At 37.2% G+C, this 19,206-nt stretch overlaps 2 protein-coding genes across 13 annotated transcripts in view; both read left to right on the forward strand.

Moving 5' to 3' along the window:
• Positions 1 to 7,778, forward strand: part of ptp4a3b (protein tyrosine phosphatase 4A3b) — a 23,233-nt gene extending 15,455 nt beyond the window's left edge. For all 6 annotated transcript variants that reach the window (XM_027149664.2, XM_027149665.2, XM_047811113.1 and 3 more), the window contains exons 3-6: positions 239 to 331; positions 4,417 to 4,547; positions 6,389 to 6,463; positions 6,622 to 7,778. In XM_027149664.2, the coding sequence (XP_027005465.1) occupies positions 239 to 331; positions 4,417 to 4,547; positions 6,389 to 6,463; positions 6,622 to 6,739 (417 nt within the window). In that variant the 3' untranslated portion in view covers positions 6,740 to 7,778. The remainder of the gene's footprint in view (positions 1 to 238; positions 332 to 4,416; positions 4,548 to 6,388; positions 6,464 to 6,621) is intronic.
• Positions 7,779 to 9,055: 1,277 nt separating this feature from the next.
• On the forward strand, positions 9,056 to 18,066 carry csnk2a1 (casein kinase 2, alpha 1 polypeptide). 7 transcript variants are annotated; one of them, XM_047811462.1, is made up of 16 exons: positions 9,056 to 9,210; positions 10,321 to 10,418; positions 10,899 to 10,977; positions 11,362 to 11,490; positions 12,733 to 12,844; positions 12,960 to 13,061; positions 13,291 to 13,341; positions 13,653 to 13,712; positions 13,857 to 13,940; positions 14,140 to 14,250; positions 14,378 to 14,479; positions 14,979 to 15,079; positions 15,210 to 15,358; positions 17,312 to 17,401; positions 17,578 to 17,738; positions 17,775 to 18,066. In XM_047811462.1, exons 4-15 carry the CDS (start codon positions 11,390 to 11,392, stop codon positions 17,697 to 17,699), a joined length of 1,185 nt encoding a protein of 394 aa, XP_047667418.1. In that variant the 5' UTR covers positions 9,056 to 9,210; positions 10,321 to 10,418; positions 10,899 to 10,977; positions 11,362 to 11,389; the 3' UTR covers positions 17,700 to 17,738; positions 17,775 to 18,066. The 7 variants fall into 7 exon arrangements, with proteins under 7 accessions (XP_047667418.1, XP_047667420.1, XP_047667421.1 ...); XM_047811464.1 differs by having other exon boundaries at positions 17,578 to 17,704; positions 17,741 to 18,066; XM_047811465.1 differs by having other exon boundaries at positions 17,578 to 17,704; positions 17,745 to 18,066.
• The last annotated feature ends 1,140 nt before the right edge of the window (positions 18,067 to 19,206 follow it).

Genomic DNA, 19,206 nt, shown 5'->3' on the forward strand with positions numbered 1-19,206 from the left:
GATCATACTAGAAAAGGGTCACAGCTGATGTGTAGTGAGGTTATACCAGCTTACAAATGGAGGTTTTATTGGTAGAGTAAAAAAAAATACAAAAATAATGATTAATTCTAATACAAATTATAAATAAGAAAAAAGACTGTACCTTTACCTTAAACCTTAAACTAGCATGGAGTTTATTCTGTGCTTTCATTCTAGTTTTGTCCTCCTGGCTCAAAGTTACTATGTCTTAATTTTGTAGGATCTGAAGAAGTATGGTGCAACCACAGTGGTGCGAGTGTGTGAAGTAACATATGACAAGACACCACTGGAGAATGATGGCATCACAGTCATGGTGAGCACTATGCTGTGCTTAATAATCCTGTCCTGTAGGTACCTGCCCTATGCAAACTAACCCTAATTATGATGCATGGCCTTTGTATTTGCTTGATTAACTTTACAGATAAAACGGTCAGCTACACGATATAGCCAAACGTTTGTGGGCACTTGAGCATCACAGTCATATGTGGTTCTTCCACAAACTGTTGCCACAAATATTGAAGTGCACAATTGTATAGGATGTTTTGTAGGCTGTAACATTACGGTTTGCCCTCACGAGGACCAAATGTGTTCCAGCATTACAAAGTTAAGGTCCATGAAGACACAGTTTGCAAAATTTGGAATTGAAGAACTTTTGTTCTGCACAGAGTCTTCACCAGACCGAACACCTTTAGAATGAACTGGAACACGTTTTTTCTACAAAAACACAACCATGCTCCAAAATCTAGAGGAAATCTAGAGCCTTTCTTCAGGATATTATAACAGCAGGATGGATTAAATCTGGAGTGGAATTTTGATAAGCACATATGGATGTGATGATCAGGTCTCCATATACCTTATAGTATAGTAACTATTATAGTGTAGTACTATTTCTGGACTATCGAAAAGGTTTGTTGCCGCCTTGGTCTTCTGTAGCACCCTGCAATAGCTTGATCTGCTAACTTTTTTGCTTACTCTGATAAAACCCTGTCAGTCTGTAGATGCTCAAATCAGTTCCAGATTTTCCCTGTTGATTACACACATACAAGGATAGGATAAAGGTCAAGGATATTTTGTGAAAACTACTATATTTCTCAAGCGGACACAGCATCACTATTGTTCATGGCCTTGGCTTCCCACATTGTGTATGTTTGGAGGACTTAATGGGACTAAAAGATCCAAAACGTCCCTATCTAACAGGTTTTCATAAAAGCCTGTAAAATATTGAGCCATTCATTGTCACTTATTCTAGGAAACATATGTTGTTGTCGTTGTGCAGTAGAATGGATATGTTTCACATGCTAATGAGCTTAGGTAGTTTCTCCACTGTCATACTAAAGTTGTCAGTTGTTGTTGACCTCAGATACCAAGCTATGACATTGCATTTTAGAATTCATTGAACTGGATTACCCTAAAGATGAGATTGAAGTGTGCTAAATGAAAAGCTAAATGAAAAGCAACTAACCATAATAGGTAAATCAGTTAGTATTTTTTATACAACTAAGCGTTTGAGGGTTAAGGGCTCTGCTCAATTGCCCACCAGTGGCAGTTTGGTGGTCTTGGGTTTTGGACTTTGATCAGTAGTCGAAAGTTTTAACCACTGACCACTCATCAGTATTAATCCTTAAAAACTTTTGAGAGTCCAATTCTCTGGCTTGAGTTTGTTGTGGAAATTCGCTTACTATTTGCACTGGTACTGCACAATGCAAACACAGCATTTTCTGACATGCTCAGGTTATGTGATGAAAGAACACAGAATCTGAGCGGCAGCCATCTTGGGTATAGATAAAAGCAAGCATAAACCGTCAGAAGTAGAAGTAACCTCTCTGCAGCTCTCAGCTGGAGTTAAAGGGGATTCCCTCCATGCTTTTTCTGGTAACGTCACTCACTTTTCCCTCTCCTTTTTTCTCCCTTAATCTACTCTATCACTTACTCTCTGTCCCTCCCATTCCTGGGAGTTAACGTGATTTTGTTTGGATTTTCCCCATTTGGCCTTACTCCAGGCGTTACTTTTTTCCATAAAAAAGGAAATAAAAACAGTGCATCTGAGGCACAGCCAAGTTATATAAAACCACCTCCTCAGTGCTGTTAGAAGAACACAAAAGAAAGTTAAATTTTTATAGGGGCTGTTTAAGCCTTTAGAAAACTTGAATTGATGGCTTAAGCAGAAGACTATGTAGTTGTTGTGTTGCTGAATGTTACAAACTTTCATACAGAAATTTAATATCATTAAAGGTTATCATTTTCTTTTCACTCCTATCAAGGTTTTTTGGCATCTGTAGAGTTTCATTTTGTAGCCTTTATGCAATCACTTCATTATTTAACATTGCACAAATTAGAGCATTTTAGAACGCTGTCCTACTGAATTACTTTAGAATATTCAGTGTGTTCAATGTCAGGTAGCATTTGTATCACATATTACTTTCAAATGCTGAGAAGTTTTACAAATTTCTTCAGAATTAACAGCTTTGATTAAATAATCCATTTGAACATGTCCTGGGATTTACATTGTTACAAGTATAATTTTATATATTGTAGAGTGCATCAGTGTTTTGGTAGTTGTGTCTGAACTGAGGTTATCCGGGTTAAATGTGTTGGCATTCTGACTGTTTTGGTTTAACAAGAGGCATAGTGTTCTCTGAATAGCCCTATGATCTGTGGGTTTGTGTCTGATAGGCTGCCAACTTCTATTTGCAGACAGGTAATGGAGACTGGAAAACACTACAGCAAGCCTTAGTAAATAGAGGAACCCTTACAAATATGCCAAAGTTAATCTCTTAGTGTAAAGATAAAAATAGAACTTGACTCTTAGTGGTGTTTCGAAAGTGCACGTTTCTTGGCAGCGTGATAGATTTTCTCGCCCTTCCCACTTAGTAAGTAAGTTATGGCTTCAATAGGCAATAGTGTTAACATCTAACTATTGCCTGAGAACTTTCAGTCAGCATTTCTGTGAGTTCTTTTTGAGGAGAAATGTAACAGTGAGACTTGGAGTGTTTGAAAATGGAAACGTTTGCTGATGGGAAACAGGTGCCTAAGGCTTCTCCCTTTCGTGTAAGATGAGAAACTGGTTGCTGGAGAAATAGCAGGTATGTGATTCAAGGAAAATGCCAGAGCATTTGCTACAATTAGCCGGCAGGACTGGAGACCGACCTGCTTTCCTAGAGCATATAGCAAGCACAACATGGCCTCATGGAATTAATAGCTTACTGTGGACAAACCAGACAAGTGCAGGGGAGCTATTAACTGCTTATAGGATTTAGCTTTTATTTTTAACTCAAGAGTCATAGTTACTCGTAAATGTTTACATTTATTACATTAAGAGGTTTTCTCCCACGAGTCTAAAATACTACTTTGTTTAAAGGTGCAGCGTGTACCATGTTGTAATTGTAGTAGTGTTGTATTTTTATAACACTACAAGAAGTGTCTTCCAACTGCATCATTGGTTGGTTGCTGTGCTTGCAAATGACATCTGTATATTTTGTTCTCCAGCCTGTCAAAGACATTTGGCATAAACCAGATAGTGTTAGCAGGTTAAAAAGACACCGATCAGGTAAGCAGGTAGCTTGAATTACTCAGCCTTGCCCAGAATATCTGAATATGAAATGCAGACATTTGTTTCCTGGAGTTGGGGTATTGAGACTTTTGACATATATAAACTGTAGTATGTACGCATGTAGTATGCATACAGCTTTCCTGCCACCTTTGAGCTGATACTTATGACACATCACTGTCTGAATTACTGTTACATGGTTGTCAATGTAACTCATAACAACTCAGGAAAATCAGATTAATATTTGTTCTCTTCTTCGCTAAAAAAATATTTATAAACAATGCATTTGTAATGCATCTATGCTCATTGTATTGGTTTATGCAGGTTTTATAATCTTGTATCACAGATATTCTTGAGTAGGATTTTTCTGTTTAGCATGCTTGCATGGCATTATCCTGCCATATCTGATTCAGCTCTCAGATTTGCTGCTAAACCCTGTGGTGTCCTTGTTCCTGCTGGTGCTGCCTGAAGTGGGAGAGACAGCAGAATGCATGTGTGGTACAGTACATGCCAGGTTTGCCATGGCACAGCTTGTTAGAATCGCACTGGAGTCATCAAAGTCTTTTCACTGATTGGTGTGATTTAGATACAGTAGAGAGTCTGTTCAGTCAAAGGCCTGAGATAGGCCTCCTTCTACAGATAATATTCCCCCAGTATAGGCTGTTATAATAGCCGTCATGTTCTTTTCTATACTGCCTGTTACTTTCTCTGACCCAAATTCATCCGTTCTGTTCCCTGCAGAAATATTGTATGTACATTACATTCACATAAAGCAAAGCTTGTCAAAGCTATAGCTTGTCATTTGTTTATTCTAAGCAATGATTGTTTGACAATACCATTTTTTTCTCCAGGACTGGCCATTTGATGATGGAGCTCCTCCTCCCACAAAGATTGTGGATGACTGGCTTTCACTGCTAAAGCACAAGTTTTGTGAGGACCCTGGCAGCTGTGTGGCTGTGCACTGCGTAGCTGGACTTGGTCGGTTAGTACTGTAAATTCTGGTTAACATAGCTTTTTTCTAAACATACTGTAGCAGACTTCACTGTCCAAATAAACCTGAATGTTTACCTGAGCATTTTGAGATTTAAGATGGCAGGATCATGGATAAGAAATAATTTATCCATAGTACAGGTGGGATGTAATTGTATTTTAAATAAATAACAGTAACATTCTATGTAGAATTTTATCTAGCTGGATTTTTAAGCTTTAAATCTTTCATTCTAAAATGAGTCAAAGCTAAAAGCCATTTGATCTGGAGTTCTATTAACAGAAAGCCTGGTGTGTGGGGTAGAGGTCTTCACGGGTCTACTTAGATCCGAAAACCCGAGGTCCGAACCGAAACCCGAGCGGGTTCGGGTCTAAAAGTTTCATGTGTGCCTCGGACACGGGTCGGGTATAATAATAGCGGCATCGGGTCTCGGGTAATTTAAAATGAATGTGTTTTTACCGAATGGACCCGAGAAGACCCGAACTACTGTATCTCGTGTGTGTGCATCGACTCCAGTCCTTTTTCAACCTCTCCTCTGTTTTCCAAGACCGCTTGCGACATTGTGTGACTGGCGGTAAGCTAATTTTCATTGAAACAGACGTGTCAATCAATTTTGAATCCACGCTATAGCGGTTACACTAAAGTAACATTCGGGTCTAGTCGGGTTAAAAAAAAATTGGGTCGGGTCGGACTCGGGTCTAATTTTTTCGGGTTTGTCTCGTCTCGGGTCTTTCTTAAAAATATATATATGCACATCGGGTTCGGGTAAAAAGTGATTCGGGTCACTTCGGGTCGGTACATTTTTTTTTACACCCGAGAAGACCTCTAGTGTGGGGATCGAGGGAACCAGACTGGTATACTAGGACTTGTTCTCATAATACACTTTGTAGTTTCTAACCAAATACCACAAAGCAGAGGTCCAAGGCCCTGTCAAGTGCCAATACTCTTCAGGATCAGGTCAAGTTCATTCAGTGGGCTTTATTAAACCTTGCCAAAATCAACTGCTTGCTAAGATTCCCTCAACTGATAAGTTTATTATTAGAGGCACTGGGCTTGACATCTAATCATGAAGCAAGACGTTGTTAAGCACCTCTTTTAATTGCTGAAAGTTTTTATTCAGACGGTGATAAAAAACAATAACATACAATACTAAGTGTGAATAAGTGACTGTCGACTGTTGTTATTCAAAGTCAATCAAAGCTCATGGAACCTGTGCATCCCCCCCTCTCTCTCTCTCTCTCTTTCTCTCGCTCTCTCTGACTCTCTGACTCTTTGAGGCACCAGGCTTTCTGACGTAGTTTGATGGCCCTATGGGAGCCCTCTGCACATCTTGACAGAGAGCCAATGTTTGCTTTACACGGGCAAGTTTGTTATGCTGTTGATCTGTAGGAGGCCTATTTTGGTTGGTGTTCACTGGATACACTGGATCATAAGAGGTTTGAGCCAAGTGGTAAAAGATTTCTGAGACTAGAATGATTACATTTTATTTTACATACACTTTATTTTTTATCATAGTGGCAAACAAAGTTATCAAAGTTAAAGGACTTCTTTCCTGTCCAAAATATTTAAAGCATTTTTATCACTAAAGTCTTGCTTTCTTTTACTGCCAGGTTTAGCTTAATTTTGAAACTGAATATGTTGTTTGCATGATAAATACTGTCCATTTGCATCATCAATGACAATTCTGTCAGACTGGAGAACCTACTTTTGATATTCACCAGGTGATATCTGTCCTCTAAAAAATAGGTGAACGAGAGAGATTCTTTTTTCCATGAATTGTTTTGTGGATCATTAGAAGTACCTCATGCTTTTTGTGATGAATTTCTCTGTTGCAGAGCTCCAGTTCTGGTGGCCTTGGCACTGATAGAAAGTGGAATGAAGTATGAAGATGCCATTCAGTTCATCAGACAGTGAGTACGCATTAGGCATTGCATGACATATTTGTAAATTGTCTTAGAAAACTTTTTATAAGGCATATACGTCTGTCTAAAATCCAAGTACAGAATTATAAAAAATTTAAATATTGTTGTTTTTTTTTGGATTGATTGATTATTTATATTTTTAATAGAAAACGTCGGGGTGCCATAAACAGCAAGCAACTGACCTATCTAGAGAAGTACAGGCCTAAGCAGAGACTGCGCTTTAAAGATCCACACAACCACAAGAACAAGTGCTGCCTCATGTGAGCGAGTCTCTGCTCATCTGCCACTGAAGGAATAAATTAACAATTTGTGGACTAAACAGGACTAATGCCACAAACCCAATGCATTTGGATTTAGCTTTTATTATATGGGAGGACTTGTCCCATCCTTAATCTGTGTGAGGGTTTCGTGAACTCAGGGCTGAGAAAGACAAGCCTCTTGTTATATGTCTTGATCCTAAGTGTCTCAAAAATGGTGTTACATATATATTTACACAGACTCACACAGACACACACAGACACTCACATGTACACACAATACATGCAGTATATAAACAACCAGCAAGATCGGCAGCACACACTCCAAAGATAGTCTACTGCTCCCTTTGGCAGGAAAACATATTACTAACTTTTTGAACAAAATCGCTTGTTTATATGTTATTAATCATGTACAGTTTTCCTATTTCTATCTCATTTATGTAATTTTATTTCAAGGCTTGGCTTTCTAGTCCTACTTTTCTGAACATCACAAATGGATTTGGCAGAGACTGCTTTCTTTGTGGTGGCTTTTTTTTTTTTTTTTTTTACTAGAGCTATATTTTACATTAAGATGTGAACTTCTCTGGGATTAGAACACTGCACCATTAGGACTGTATATGAGAGTGAGTTGGATAGATAATAAGAAGCACACTTTTTGGGTTGTTTACATTAGAACACCTTTATTAAAATTAGGCCAGAAGAGATTTATAACAAGCTTGGTTGTCAAACATTTAAGACCCACAGTTCAACCCTGCTTCTGGCTTACCGTAGTTTTTTTTTTTTTTTTTTAATTTAAAAGTAATGTACAAGAAGTGTCTTCAACATACTGCTCTATTAATTCTGCTACCATGGACATAGGAAGCAAATACCTGTAAATCCAGAAATAAGAAGAAAAAAAAACTTTAGGGCTGAATGATCCAGGTACTGAGATACTTCCGGTTAAAAAAAAAAAAAAAGAATACGTTTTTCTGTCTACTAAACCACAAGCACATCCAATTTTGTTCACGGTCTATGAAATTGAAGTAATAAAGTAATTTTTTTAAAAATCTGATTTATTCTGCTTTTTAATGTTTTGGTCTTGAGATATGTCGGGAACTGTTAAAAGGAATTCATGCAGACATGCACATTACATAATATACATATACATAGAAAGGAGAAAATACTGTTTACATGCTGTCATTGGTACTATGACAAAGCCTTGGAGGATCACTTTAATAAGATATTTTTCATGTTCAATCATGCAGTTATTTAATCAGCCACTCATATGGCAGCACCACAGTGAGAAAGAATCCTGCCGATACAGGCTGTAATGTTTACATCACATTTCAGAATAGGGAAAAGTGCAATCTCTGACTTTGATCATAGCATGGAGGTTGCTACCAGATCAGTATTTCAGAAATTGCTGAACTCCTTGGAATTAAACGCAGTCTCTAGAGTTAAAAAACAAAGAGGAAAATAAGCAGATTGGTTTTGGCTGCCAGAAAGGATATTCTAACTTACATAATCATGCTTTATAATTGAAGTGAGCAGAATAGCATATCAGCATGTAAAAAAAAAAAAAAAAACAGAACTTACGGTGGATAAGTTACAGCAGCAAGATACAACATCAGGTTCAATCAAGAACAGGAATCCGAGTCTATCGTGAACACAGACTCATACAATATAGACAGTTATAGATTAGAGAAAGAAACATTTCATCTGTTTTGGTGAGTCTGGGCCCAATGTATGCTCATATTCTTGTTCTTGGCTGGATGTGTTGGGTGTTCTTTTCTGCTTAACATTAATATTTTATAAATAACGTTTATTATATATATATATATATATATATATATATATATATATATATATATATATATATATATATATAATTCAATTCAATTCAAATTTATTTCTATGGTACTTTTATCAATGGGAAATGTCTCGAAGAAACATAAAAACAGAAAGTTTCTGAAATACACAAACTAACCCATCTGACATCACAAACCAGACTTTCGTGCCATTTCTTCAACTGTGATGTTTTTCTGTCAGCAAAGACAAATAAATATTTGTCAAATAATATAATATTTATCTTACTAAAATGGAAGGGAGATGTCATAATAATTAAAAAAATAATCTAGATTTCCATACATACTGACAGACTATTACAACTCTGATTACAGCAATCTTTAACAAATAGAGATAATTTTTTGCATACAAGTGGGATGGGATGAGGGAAACTTTACATGCACATTTAGTAGGTTTGATGTGAAGTTGTTGATCTTGGAACGTGATGGGGAAAATATCTATAGACAAACAGTGAGTGTGATTGGTGGTGTGGGATCCCGGTCTGTAACCGACGCTGGGCTTCCCACCGGAAGTGTCCCCCCCTAAGGCGCTTCTCTCTGTGTCTAGCTATAGCTAGCGTAAGAGCTGCTACTGCTAGCGTCGGTTTCTAGCTTTGCTCGATCCGCCATATTTTCCACTAGGAGACCCCGAGAGGTAACATAACACGTTTTTAACGTGCGTCAATTGCATCGTATTCCCATTTTAAAATATCCACAACCGTAACGTATCGCGTTTTAATACTTAGATCTTAAAATGCTGCTAATGATCGGAGGCTAAGTTATTTAGCTTAGCTTACTAGCTCACCTTTTTTTTTTTTTTTTTTTTTAAACTAGCCTTAGTGTTTATCGCTGTTCTTGTAACGGGTTTGTTTGAACGGTATTGTTTCTTCGTCCGTGTTTATCTAACCACACTGATGATTAATTACACTTGGTTTTTATTATAAGTGTTTTATAAACCAAATGTGGTCTTTTGATTGGATATTTTGCCGCTTGCTAACTCTCCTCCATCACCCACCCGGCTTTGATGTGGCGTGCCTCGCTAGCTAGCGACAGATTAGCGACAGAACGAACCTAACGCTAGCTGTTTTATCGCTTAGCTACAGCTTTGATTGATCGCGCCTTATTTGAGACTTAGTTAAAATGTGCAGGTATGTTTAGGATAAACATTTAAATAACCCATAGACTAAAAGCTAAAGCACTGGAATTAAACGGTAGCTTACAGGCTATATATATTTTAGGCGTGGCAAAGCATAGTGCTGTGTTAGCACGCTAGCTATAGACACCGTCCTCTGTCTATCTTTTGGACCATCGACTCTACACTATTTATGTGTTTAGACGACCGGCTATCGTCATGTAGGTCGGAAGGTTTATGAAGCAAACCTTATTGTTTTGTGAAGTAGCAAGGTAATAATATTAAATACAATTCGACAGCAATATTTAGCTCTGCTAGCTTGTCTGGCTAGCAGATTTAAACAGCTAGGCCTGTGTGTGAGAAGGGAGACGTTCATAAGTTCGGTTTATTTCATTTGTTTTAAGAACAAGACGAAATAATACAGAGATATGAATGAAATAGAAGCTTTAACTGTAAATTAAAGACCGTTTAAGAGACTGAAGTGTTAGTGAAAACTAACCAGGGCTAGTTGGATGTGTTCTGTCAGTCGTTACTGAGTGAGATGCAGTGCGAAAGGATCCACTGAGTAAAATCTCTGCCTTGTTCATTAATATATCACTGCATTGCTTAATATGATTTGATTGTGTTGTACAGGTTATTTCAGTATCCAGAAAGCGTCGAGGAATGACATTTCGGAGTGCTGTGCCTCCTGAATAAAATGCTGGATGTCCTCTTATAGCAGTTCCAACCAGGTGAGTCAAAGCCACCTGTAATGAGCTTTTCATTCCACACCTGAATTAAACCTCACTAGTAGTAGTAGAAATTTAGAGCCTTAATAATTAATATAGCTATATGGAAATAGAGTTGAAATATTACTAAAATTCTGTTTAATGTATATTAAATGTAAAAACTCGTAACTATCTCATTACATACTTTTTCGTAACGTTAAAGAAACAGCATGTCCATTTTTGTTTGGACATCATGGGAATTTTACACTAACACTTGAGAAACGGTAATTTAGCTACATATTTATCAATATCTGATAAATCAGGTTGTAGTATATTTAGTCAGCCCAGGGTGTAGATTGTAGGGTGATCTGATTTTGTCCTAGTTTAAAGGGAAAACCTTTTAAAATGATGATTTGCTACTGAACAACTGTTTATATATTATTGTTTGATTGTTTTTAATCATTGCTTGTTTTTATTTTTATTTATTTTATTATTTTTTTGCAGCTTATGCTCCTCCATAAAGCAATCACATCTGCTTTCATCAGCCCCACCTCTCATCTATTGCTTGGAGGAAACCTCCAAGGTAATATTTCAACAAAAATAAGCGTGATTATGCTTCCAGCAGTGTTTAGGAAGTTAATCTTCTGGAGGGACACGCAAAATTCAAATAAGCAGTTTCGTATTGTGTTTCTCATAAAGCATCCCCTAAGTCATATTAGATATCTTTCTTTTGTAGAATTCACTATTTTAAAACTCATCTGGTTCTTTTCATTAAGTTATTGTATGTTTTTTTTCTGATCATTGTAGACTTATCGTTGCCTTAATTAAATGTGATCCTCTAAAATTTCATATTGTCATGAATTTCTCTTTGCCTAGTCACTTAATTCAACCTCCACTGTTGTCGTTAGTGTTTTGGTTGAAATTGTACAGCAGCTGTTCTGTATCTAATTCTTTTCCTGTTTCCCAGGTGGTTCGGGGAATATCCAGAGAAGAATATGTCTGGTCCTGTCTCAAGCCGCTCTAGAGTTTACCCTGATGTAAACACACAGAGACCCAGAGAGTACTGGGATTATGAGTCCCATGTGGTAGAGTGGGGGTGAGTACAAGTCTCCACACATGAAGTATCGAAATAAAAATTTCATATTTAAATGTCCTTTATATTGAGTTATTAAAATGTACCTGTACTAAAATGTACCTTTTGTACCTGTGGTGTTCTAAATATAATGAATTCTACTTCACTCTGAAGTTATTTTCAGTGCTGTATAGATAACTAGTTTGTACTGTTTTGTTAATCTAGCAAAAACACCAAGTATCAGGGATGCACATTCCAGGCAAAATTACTATTTGAATTTATCAAGGTGCCTCTTTCTCCCCATCCCATGTGATTTTGTCTAAAACATTTTCTATTTACCTTGACAGAATGTGAGCTTACCCCATGAGTTAAGGTATTAACGTTAAATAACATCTTTCAGAATTTCCTCAGGCTACCCTTAGAAATGATATTGCTAAAATCAGTTAATTCGGTTTTGAAAAATATTTAAAATCGCATGATCATTTTGAGCTAAAATATTAAACCGGCCTATAACAAAGTAAAGAGAAATCAATGTTGCCTATTTTACAACATTCCTGCAAGGTGATGAGTTATATTGTGACATGTTTATCTAGCAAAATTAACCGTCTTCTTAGGCTAGTGCCACACAGTTTGATGGCAGCACGCAGTTGCTTCCTCCTGACTAAACCACTGTTTCCACATAGTGAGCGGTCTTTCTTTGGACTTTTATGCTGTTCAGCTACAGTACAATTCAAATGAAATCAAACTCAGATGATTCGTGTTGCTTTTTTTTTTAAATATATAAATAAATATCATCTTGTCCACAGACAACATAATATAAGATGGAGCAAGAAACATTGCTGTTTCAGCAGCACTAGTGGAAAAAAGTTCTTAAAATATCACTTGATGTGTTATAAGTGAGACAGAAAGCCGTTAAATGCTTGTGAGGATGGTCTTGTGTCCTTTGTCTTAAATTGAGAAGAAAACTGCAAGCGAAAAAACAAAACAAACAAAATGTAGCTAGTCCACTGTGGGCATGTAATGTTGCAGGGCAAACATTAAAAATGTTCAGAACATGTAGGCAACTACACATCTCCTTGCTGATGGCATGCTTTCTTGCTACTTTGTTTAGCATGCAACTCATGATTCTTGTTCAGTGATATTCACACACCTATACCACACACATAATGTTCACATTGTTAAGACTTGAATAGACAGAGATTCACAAATCCTGGTTGAATTGAAGTGATGGCAAATTGAATTTTGCGGGGTGTGTGTGTTCTTTAGAAATCAGGATGACTACCAGCTTGTGCGAAAGCTGGGTCGAGGAAAGTACAGTGAAGTATTTGAAGCCATAAACATCACAAACAATGAGAAAGTCGTGGTGAAAATACTGAAGGTACTTTACCTGTTTTTTGCATGCTGATTTTACTTTAGTATTTTCAACTGAAAACTGTGTTAAATATTACCTGAAAGCAGCTTTGTCACGTTGGTATTGTGTTGTCTTAAAACAGCCTGTGAAAAAGAAGAAAATCAAGCGAGAAATTAAAATTCTGGAGAACCTGAGAGGAGGCCCCAATATCATAAATCTTTTAGACATTGTCAAGGATCCCGTGGTAAGTGTTTCTGTGATTATTTATCATGTTTCAAACAGCTGGTAGTTCCACAATAAGCAGTGTTTAGTGTAATGAGGGTACATGATGTTTGTATGTATTTACAGTCAGATTCAAGCTGGTTAAATTCGACTTGGCTCCAGCGAAGTCTGACACCTGAGATTGAATAGTACAGCCTGTGCGTTTTGTGTGTGCGCAGCATTAAAATCTGTCAAATCCTGTTTCCCTACAGTCTCGGACACCAGCCCTGGTTTTCGAGCATGTAAACAACACAGATTTCAAGGTAAGATAATAGTAGCTGGAGGTATAAAAAGATGTGCGTTGGTGGAAGTATTTCATCAGGGTGTAGGTTGTAGCAGTTACTCCTGAAGTGTTGCGTTGTTTTTCTTATGCCCTAACGTGCAAGAATCGGTGAAATAGTCCTGAATATCATTTGACATCTAAGTTAATTTCACAGCTCTCTTGGCTTTTGGTTGCTTTTGTCTTTTAACCAAAACCCTTAAATGTACATTCTTATATGAAGCAGTTAAACTCTATAATCTCACTCTATAATCAGTCCTTGACTAACGTGAAGCTTGTTTCTGTCTCATACAGCAATTGTATCAAACATTATCGGATTATGACATTCGCTTTTACATGTATGAAATTCTAAAGGTGAGATGTTTCTTAATAGCTAAATATTTTATTAATAGTTTTCTGACTCAAGTGAAATTTTAAGAAAATGGATCTGCTTTAATGGCTGTCCTGCGTTTCAACTGAAGCCATCTGCTTTGTCTGGGTCTCTTTATTTTTTGCTAGGCTCTAGACTACTGTCACAGCATGGGAATTATGCATAGGGATGTCAAACCACACAATGTCATGATTGACCATGAACACAGAAAGGTAAGCCGATAACATTTTTCAGTTAGGCACAAATATATTCACGATAGTGTAAACTATCTAAAAAATTGCTATACATTTTTAATGAACAACGGCCCTTAAGCAATGATTACTGAGTTGTAATAAATACAATATTTAAACCGTCCTCAATACTATAATAATAATAATAATAATAATAAAAGCTGTTCTTTGCCTTATAAAGCTTCGTCTGATTGACTGGGGCTTGGCCGAATTTTACCATCCAAACCAGGAGTACAATGTGCGAGTCGCTTCCAGGTACTTCAAGGGTCCTGAGCTACTTGTTGACTATCAGGTAAAGACAGTTTTTGTACCCATGTTAAATGTCATTATTTAAATGCCTCACACTACGTGGATTTATTCACTGACTATCATTAAGCTTATTAAGCAAATGACGTATGTATATTTTAAATCATTTTTAGATGTATGACTACAGTTTGGACATGTGGAGTTTGGGTTGCATGCTGGCCAGTATGATCTTCAGAAAAGAACCATTTTTCCATGGACATGACAACTATGACCAGGTAGTTCTTCTATTTTTTAAAACTGAAAATAAATAAATAACACAGAAGAAAAAAAATCTGTGTTAATGTTAGAGAGAGGATTGAACTGATATTCAGTAGTAGTGTCAGGCTGTGGGGGTCAGAAATAGGCTGAAATATGTCAGAACCGGTTCTAGTGCAGTTTTCTTCCTATCTTTGTTTTTGTGGAAATATGTAAATATTCTTAGTTTGGTTGGCTGCTGGTAAAGCATTCCTTGGACAAAGAAGTTTGTTTAAACATTAAAATAGACAGGTGTGATGTGTTCTGATGCTATAACCAATGCTGCCAATGTCTGTACCATACAGTCTGCCTCATGATGTCCTCAATTTTATTAGTTAGGTTTTAAAACTATTAGATCATTAAACTGAAGGCAGTGCCATTTGACTTTTTTGTTTATTTAAGATGTGGAATATCACGGGAAGTGAATGCTTCATTGTTTATGCACTGTAATGCAAAATTTTAATTCTTTTCTCTAAACAGCTTGTACGGATTGCAAAAGTCCTAGGCACAGAAGACCTGTATGATTACATCGACAAATACAACATTGAACTGGACCCACGCTTTAATGACATTTTGGGAAGGTAACTGTGAGCTCATATGTTAAAAAATAAAAAAACACCCCCCCCCCTTTTTTTAAAAGACCCTAAAAATAAGTGTAAAGGTTTTGTACTATTTGTGTAGTCTGTTAATGAGCGCTGTGTGTTTGAACAGGCATTCGCGTAAACGATGGGAGCGTTTTGTGCATAGTGAGAACCAGCACCTTGTGAGCACTGAGGCTCTGGACTTCCTGGACAAGCTGCTGCGTTATGACCACCAGGCTCGCCTGACTGCACGTGAGGCTATGGATCACCCCTACTTCTGTAAGAATTATTTCAGACTTCTTCAAATTCATTGTATAAATACAGCTAGCTGGCATGCTTGTTTTGTTTTAGTGCTAGACTTTTTCAACTAATGTGTGATCTGTTTCATATCTCAAAATCATGTGAACCACGTAGAGCTTAGCCTCTGATCCCAAAGACCACAACATTTGTAGGTGGAAACATTCAAACACTGTTGCTTCAAGCTGCTTTTATGACAAACGTGCCAATTAAACACAAGCCGTGCTCTTCAGGTCGCTAAACCTTAATGATCAATATACAAAACAAAAATATCCCCGATTTAGCCTTTAGTGACCCTTCTTTTGTTCTTTGAGTCTTATTTAAAAGCAAATTGTTCAGAACTATTGGTGTTTGAATGTTGTAGAATTACTGCAGTTCAGTCTTGGTTATCTTTTTGCCAACACAAAATACTGCAAATTGTAGCAAGAAAAATCAAAGGAACAAAATTCAGTCATGTATCATTACTATCTGTTGGCCTGTTATCAAAATAGGATCATAGGCTTCCTTCAGGTGAAGTTCGTTCATGTGTTCATTGCACGCAGTGTCGGTGCCAAGACTAGACTCACTGCATGCTATTATTGTTGCACTGAATAGTTCTGGATATGAGCTGTTTCTCCCACATCTTGCTCAAAATTGACATGCGTGACTGAAGCCTACTGTTGCCTGATGCACAGTTATATAACAGTACACTTTGTCAAAAGTTCAACTATTGAAATGGCTGATGGTGGGTGTGTAAGTTTCATGCATTTTGAAATAAATGACGGGGGGTGGCGGACATCTGCCTTTTTACAGACTTTGTATTTCCAAAAAGATAAGTGAATAAGGATGGAGTGGTTATTAATGATGAATAAGTCAGTCCCAGTATATACCAGGCATTGTAAGGTTCTAACTCGCATGCGTTTTTTTGCTGCTGGTCATTTAGCATTTAACTGTACTAATGAAGCAATAAAATAATAGTAAAGGGATTTGAAACATTTCAAATTTTTGCACTTACCGTGGCAATATTTGTTCAGCTTGCAATTCACCAAACATCTTTTGTAAAACTTATAGCCCAGGGGTGTCAAACTCATGCCCGGTGTAAATGTATTTGGCCCACAAGATCTCATCAAATGTGCATTACAGCTGGCTAGCCACATGCTCTGCTAATACTACAACTCCCAGAATGCCTTGCCACTGTATCGACGCATAGTCACGAACAGCAAGCGCCCCTTATTCTCTGTTCTCTAGTCACATCGGGCAAGTTAATTCCACCCTCCACAAAAATGGCTAAACGAAAGATGGACAATAGGAGCTTTCAGGACAGGTGTGAGGCAGATTATCTGTTCATGAGTATAAAGGACAGACCTGTTTGTCTTGTGTGCTAATGAAGCTAACGTGTCTGTAACGAAAGAATATAACATAAGAAGACACTATGACACGAAACATTATGAGAAGTATAAGGAACTGGGCATAAAGCAGAAGCTCCAGAAGGCGAAGGAGATGAAAAAAGTCTGGTTTCCCGGCAGACTATGTTCATGTAAACAAAATCAAAAAGTGAAGCTGCTGTAAAGTGTTATTGTGGCAGCAGAGACAGCAAAATCTGCCCAGACCTTTAATGAGGGAGAGTTTGTCAAAAAGTGTATGGTCAAAGTTTGCGAATTGAACACCACTGATGTGTCTTTTTATTTCAAATTTAATTTCTTATGTGTTTGTTATATCAAGCTCTGGTTGTTCCAGATCCTGTGTTTAAGCAAAACTAAAGTTTGTTTCCATATGTATAAGGTTGAACATTACATATCAGTTGCAGTTAATTTTTCAATAAATATTCAGTTTTATATTTTGTCCACTGTGAATTTGAGCTTGACACCCCTGTTATAGACAGTAAGATTTTACTTAAATTGCATTATTTTGAGTAATTGTTCACTTGGGGAATTTTAATCAGTTGTGTTTTTTCAGACCCCATTGTGAAGGACCAGGGTAGAGGAGCTACTGCTACTGGAATGGCTGCTAGCTCCACTCCAGTCAGCTCCTCTAGCATGATGGCAGGTAAAATGATTAGCTTTCATGGTTTCTGGAAGTACTGATTAAAATGCTTTATTAGGAAAGAAATACTTTTATCGCAACAAAATTAAACATCAGCTTCAGTGCACTATAGAAATGCTTCAAGTCCAATTAGAGACGTTAGCATCAATGCATGTGATCGTTCTGTCATTTTCCTGCAGGCATCACCTCAATGCCAGCCAGCACACAGCCCATAGGCAGCATTGCAGCTGGCTCTCCTGTCATCTCTGCTCCCAACACGCTGGCTACACAAGTACCTGCCGCCACGGGAGCCCAACCTTAAAGCTATCTCTCTCTCTCTCTCTCTCTCTCTCTCTCTCTCTCTCTCTCTCTCTCTCTCTCCCTCTCTCTCTCTCTCCCTCCCTTCTATCCTCTATTTGTTCTATTGGCAGTGTGGACAGTGACAGCCATTGACTTTTTGTTGTTATTATGTTAAAAAGTAACACAGAACTAATACAGTTACCCTTTTCCCTCTCCTCTTCAGTTCCGTTCTGTAGGGATATGGACTCACGTTGTTTTAGCACCTGCCAGTGAAGGCTAAGAAAGGCATGCAGGTGCATTTTCTCTCTTCTCACCGTGGCTGTCTTGAAACACAAATACATATGTAGAACTGAAGAAGGAAAATAAAATTTATTTTATATGTCCCTCAAGTATTCTTGTTTTTGAATACTAGTTCTTCTGACCATGTTCCCGTTTTGTGTTTGTGGGGTTGGGACAACACAGCATTTTATTTTTTCACCTTTGGGTGTTACTACACTGTGAAACTTGATTACAAACTTGAGCGGAATGCTGACTCGTTTTCAGTGTTCGCTGGGTTCATGGTTGCACCCGTTCTGCTGTACCATGCTGGAGCTTCAGTTGTGCTGTTCATGTGGATTTTTACGTTCTTTTACATTGTACGTTCATGTGGACCGGGAGCCAAATTCAATCAAATCTGCTAAAACAAACATGACTGGCGTTTTGCGTATTCAGTCAGTGTGTACAGATTTTACTGATCAGTATGTAGATGCTATTGTTACATGTTACTTTATTGATTATTTGGGGATTTGATAGCAGGTTGATTGGATTTGGCTGTGGACTTGATACATACTCAGTAAAAAGTGGCCAATGCTGAGTATCACAGATTCAATATTATGCCAATGTGTTACTCACAAAACTGAAGTTGTCTTTTTTTTTTTTTTTTTTTTTTAAATGAAGCTTCTGACAAATTTGTTTAATACCAGGAATAATTTTGTAAGTTTTAATTTTTTTTGTTCCTTGATAGATTAACCAGTGAAATGTCTCAACTCCATGATTAAAACAATTAAAAACGGCTAAAGATCTCTTTAGCAATGCATGTTGTTTTTACTTTAATATGGCTGACGGAAGAGTCTGAAAAGGACAAATCATTATATTTCTGTTTCCCATTTACCTCCAAATGTTTGCTTAGACAGGCAGATCTTGTTTCTTAGTGAAGTGCTTGTTATGTTAAAGGTGTGAAGAGACTGAAAACATCCACTGTCTGTATTAAATGTGGATTGTTCAAATCTATTAAAGTAGCATTGTGTATGGTAAATTAAATCTTCACATTTTGTGCTATTTTTAAGCTCATTTATCTAAGATATATTGTTAAAAAAGAAAAGAAACTGGTGCGGATTGGGTAAAAGGGATTTTTACCAAGCCCTTTTTATGGTAAGCATGACTTTTATTACGATCAATATCGATTTTTTTTTTTTTAAATAAAAATGACAATGGCAAAGTACATCAATATGAAGTATAGGCTGTTGAAATTTTTAACTTGTTCATACCAG

Source organism: Tachysurus fulvidraco, chromosome 3 (genome assembly GCF_022655615.1).
Source record: "Tachysurus fulvidraco isolate hzauxx_2018 chromosome 3, HZAU_PFXX_2.0, whole genome shotgun sequence".
In the NCBI taxonomy this organism is placed as follows: domain Eukaryota; kingdom Metazoa; phylum Chordata; class Actinopteri; order Siluriformes; family Bagridae; genus Tachysurus; species Tachysurus fulvidraco.

What these genes read in the sequence shown, in the direction of transcription:
- csnk2a1 (XM_027149668.2), top strand. Translation starts at nt 11,390, where the DNA reads ATGTCTGGTCCTGTCTCAAGCCGCTCTAGAGTTTACCCTGATGTAAAC. An exon ending in TCGTGGTGAAAATACTGAAG is followed by an intron (nt 12,845 to 12,959) that starts GTACTTTACCTG and finishes GTCTTAAAACAG; the next exon opens with CCTGTGAAAAAGAAGAAAAT. An exon ending in ACATGTATGAAATTCTAAAG is followed by an intron (nt 13,713 to 13,856) that starts GTGAGATGTTTC and finishes ATTTTTTGCTAG; the next exon opens with GCTCTAGACTACTGTCACAG.